This window comes from Panulirus ornatus, chromosome 43, assembly GCF_036320965.1.
Source record: "Panulirus ornatus isolate Po-2019 chromosome 43, ASM3632096v1, whole genome shotgun sequence".
Lineage (NCBI taxonomy): Eukaryota > Metazoa > Arthropoda > Malacostraca > Decapoda > Palinuridae > Panulirus > Panulirus ornatus.
Genome location: NC_092266.1, coordinates 1,380,616 through 1,381,770, shown reverse-complemented (window position 1 = coordinate 1,381,770; position 1,155 = coordinate 1,380,616). Strand labels below are relative to the sequence as shown.

Genomic DNA, 1,155 nt, shown 5'->3' with positions numbered 1-1,155 from the left:
ATATATATATATATATATATATATATATATATATATATATATATATATATATATATATATATATATATATATATATATATATATATATATATATATATATATATATATATATATATATATATATATATATATATATATATATATATATATATATATATATTGGCTATGTCGTCAGCAAAGGTTTATCGGCCTGGACATTCTGGACATTCCTTCATGCTGCCAAACTCCTGTCGATGGCATATTGCAAGTCTTTCATAATAAGGTCCAATGTGGGTCGAGCAGAGGGATCCTCCTTTTTAGCCTGTTTGACAATAGTGGCCAAGCGTGAGCGGCGACTCCGGTAAACTTGTTTGATAATCTGACTCAGGAGGAAGGCATAGGAGTACACGTCAGACGCCGTGGTGCTGGGTTGGCCAGACCTCACCTCTGGCGCAATCCATAGGCATTTACCAGGAGAGGAGTTGAGCCCCAGGTTCTGGTGTTCGACACAGGCAAACCCCAGATCAATGATGCTCACTTGGGGCGCCTGAGGATCGCCGCTCACGATCACATTATCGTTCTTCAGATCATTGTGGATTATCCCTTTGTCGTGCATCTCCTGCAGTCTGTGTCCAACCAACAGTGCCAGCTGCAGGAGATCGAAGCGACCTTGTGGATTGTTGCCCCTCAAGACATCCTCGAGAGTCGATCGGCCCGCGTAGCTCATCACAATGGACGGTGGGTTTTCGCAGGTAGCATAAAGCCTAGGGACACCTCCGGCTCCTTCAAGGTGAGCCATGTGTTGGGCCTCTTGCATGAGTTTGTTATCCTCAGCTTTGTGAGAGACCTTCAGCACGGCTCTTTCCTCCTGCCACGGAACAAGGAAGGCCTTCCCGTTCCCCCCAGCACCCAAGACCACCTGTGCTTGGGAGACGAGAATTTCCACGTCTCTTCTCTGAATTACAGTCATTTTGAGAGTAGTGTCTTCTGTGGGGTTTGGGCTGACCTGGTAAACTCTGATATTGTAACGCTAGAGATACCGAGTTGGTGCTTTCCTTCGTGTTTTGATTGACGAAGTAAACTTTCATATCCCAGAAGTGCAGAAATATAGTGAAGCTTCCTGTAACTGGGTACCTCAGATTCAAAAATATAGTATAGGGCACACACACACACACA

The 1,155-nt window shown here is 43.6% G+C and overlaps 1 protein-coding gene across 1 annotated transcript; it reads right to left on the bottom strand.

Annotated features, from left to right (window-relative positions):
- Positions 1-211: 211 nt before the first annotated feature.
- LOC139762250 (uncharacterized) lies at positions 212-949 on the bottom strand. The gene has a single exon (XM_071686847.1). It carries the CDS (start codon positions 947-949, stop codon positions 212-214), a length of 738 nt encoding a protein of 245 aa, XP_071542948.1.
- Positions 950-1,155: the final 206 nt, after the last annotated feature.

Excerpts from the sequence above, each read along its gene's own strand:
- LOC139762250 (XM_071686847.1), bottom strand. The coding sequence starts at position 949 with ATGACTGTAATTCAGAGAAGAGACGTGGAAATTCTCGTCTCCCAAGCA.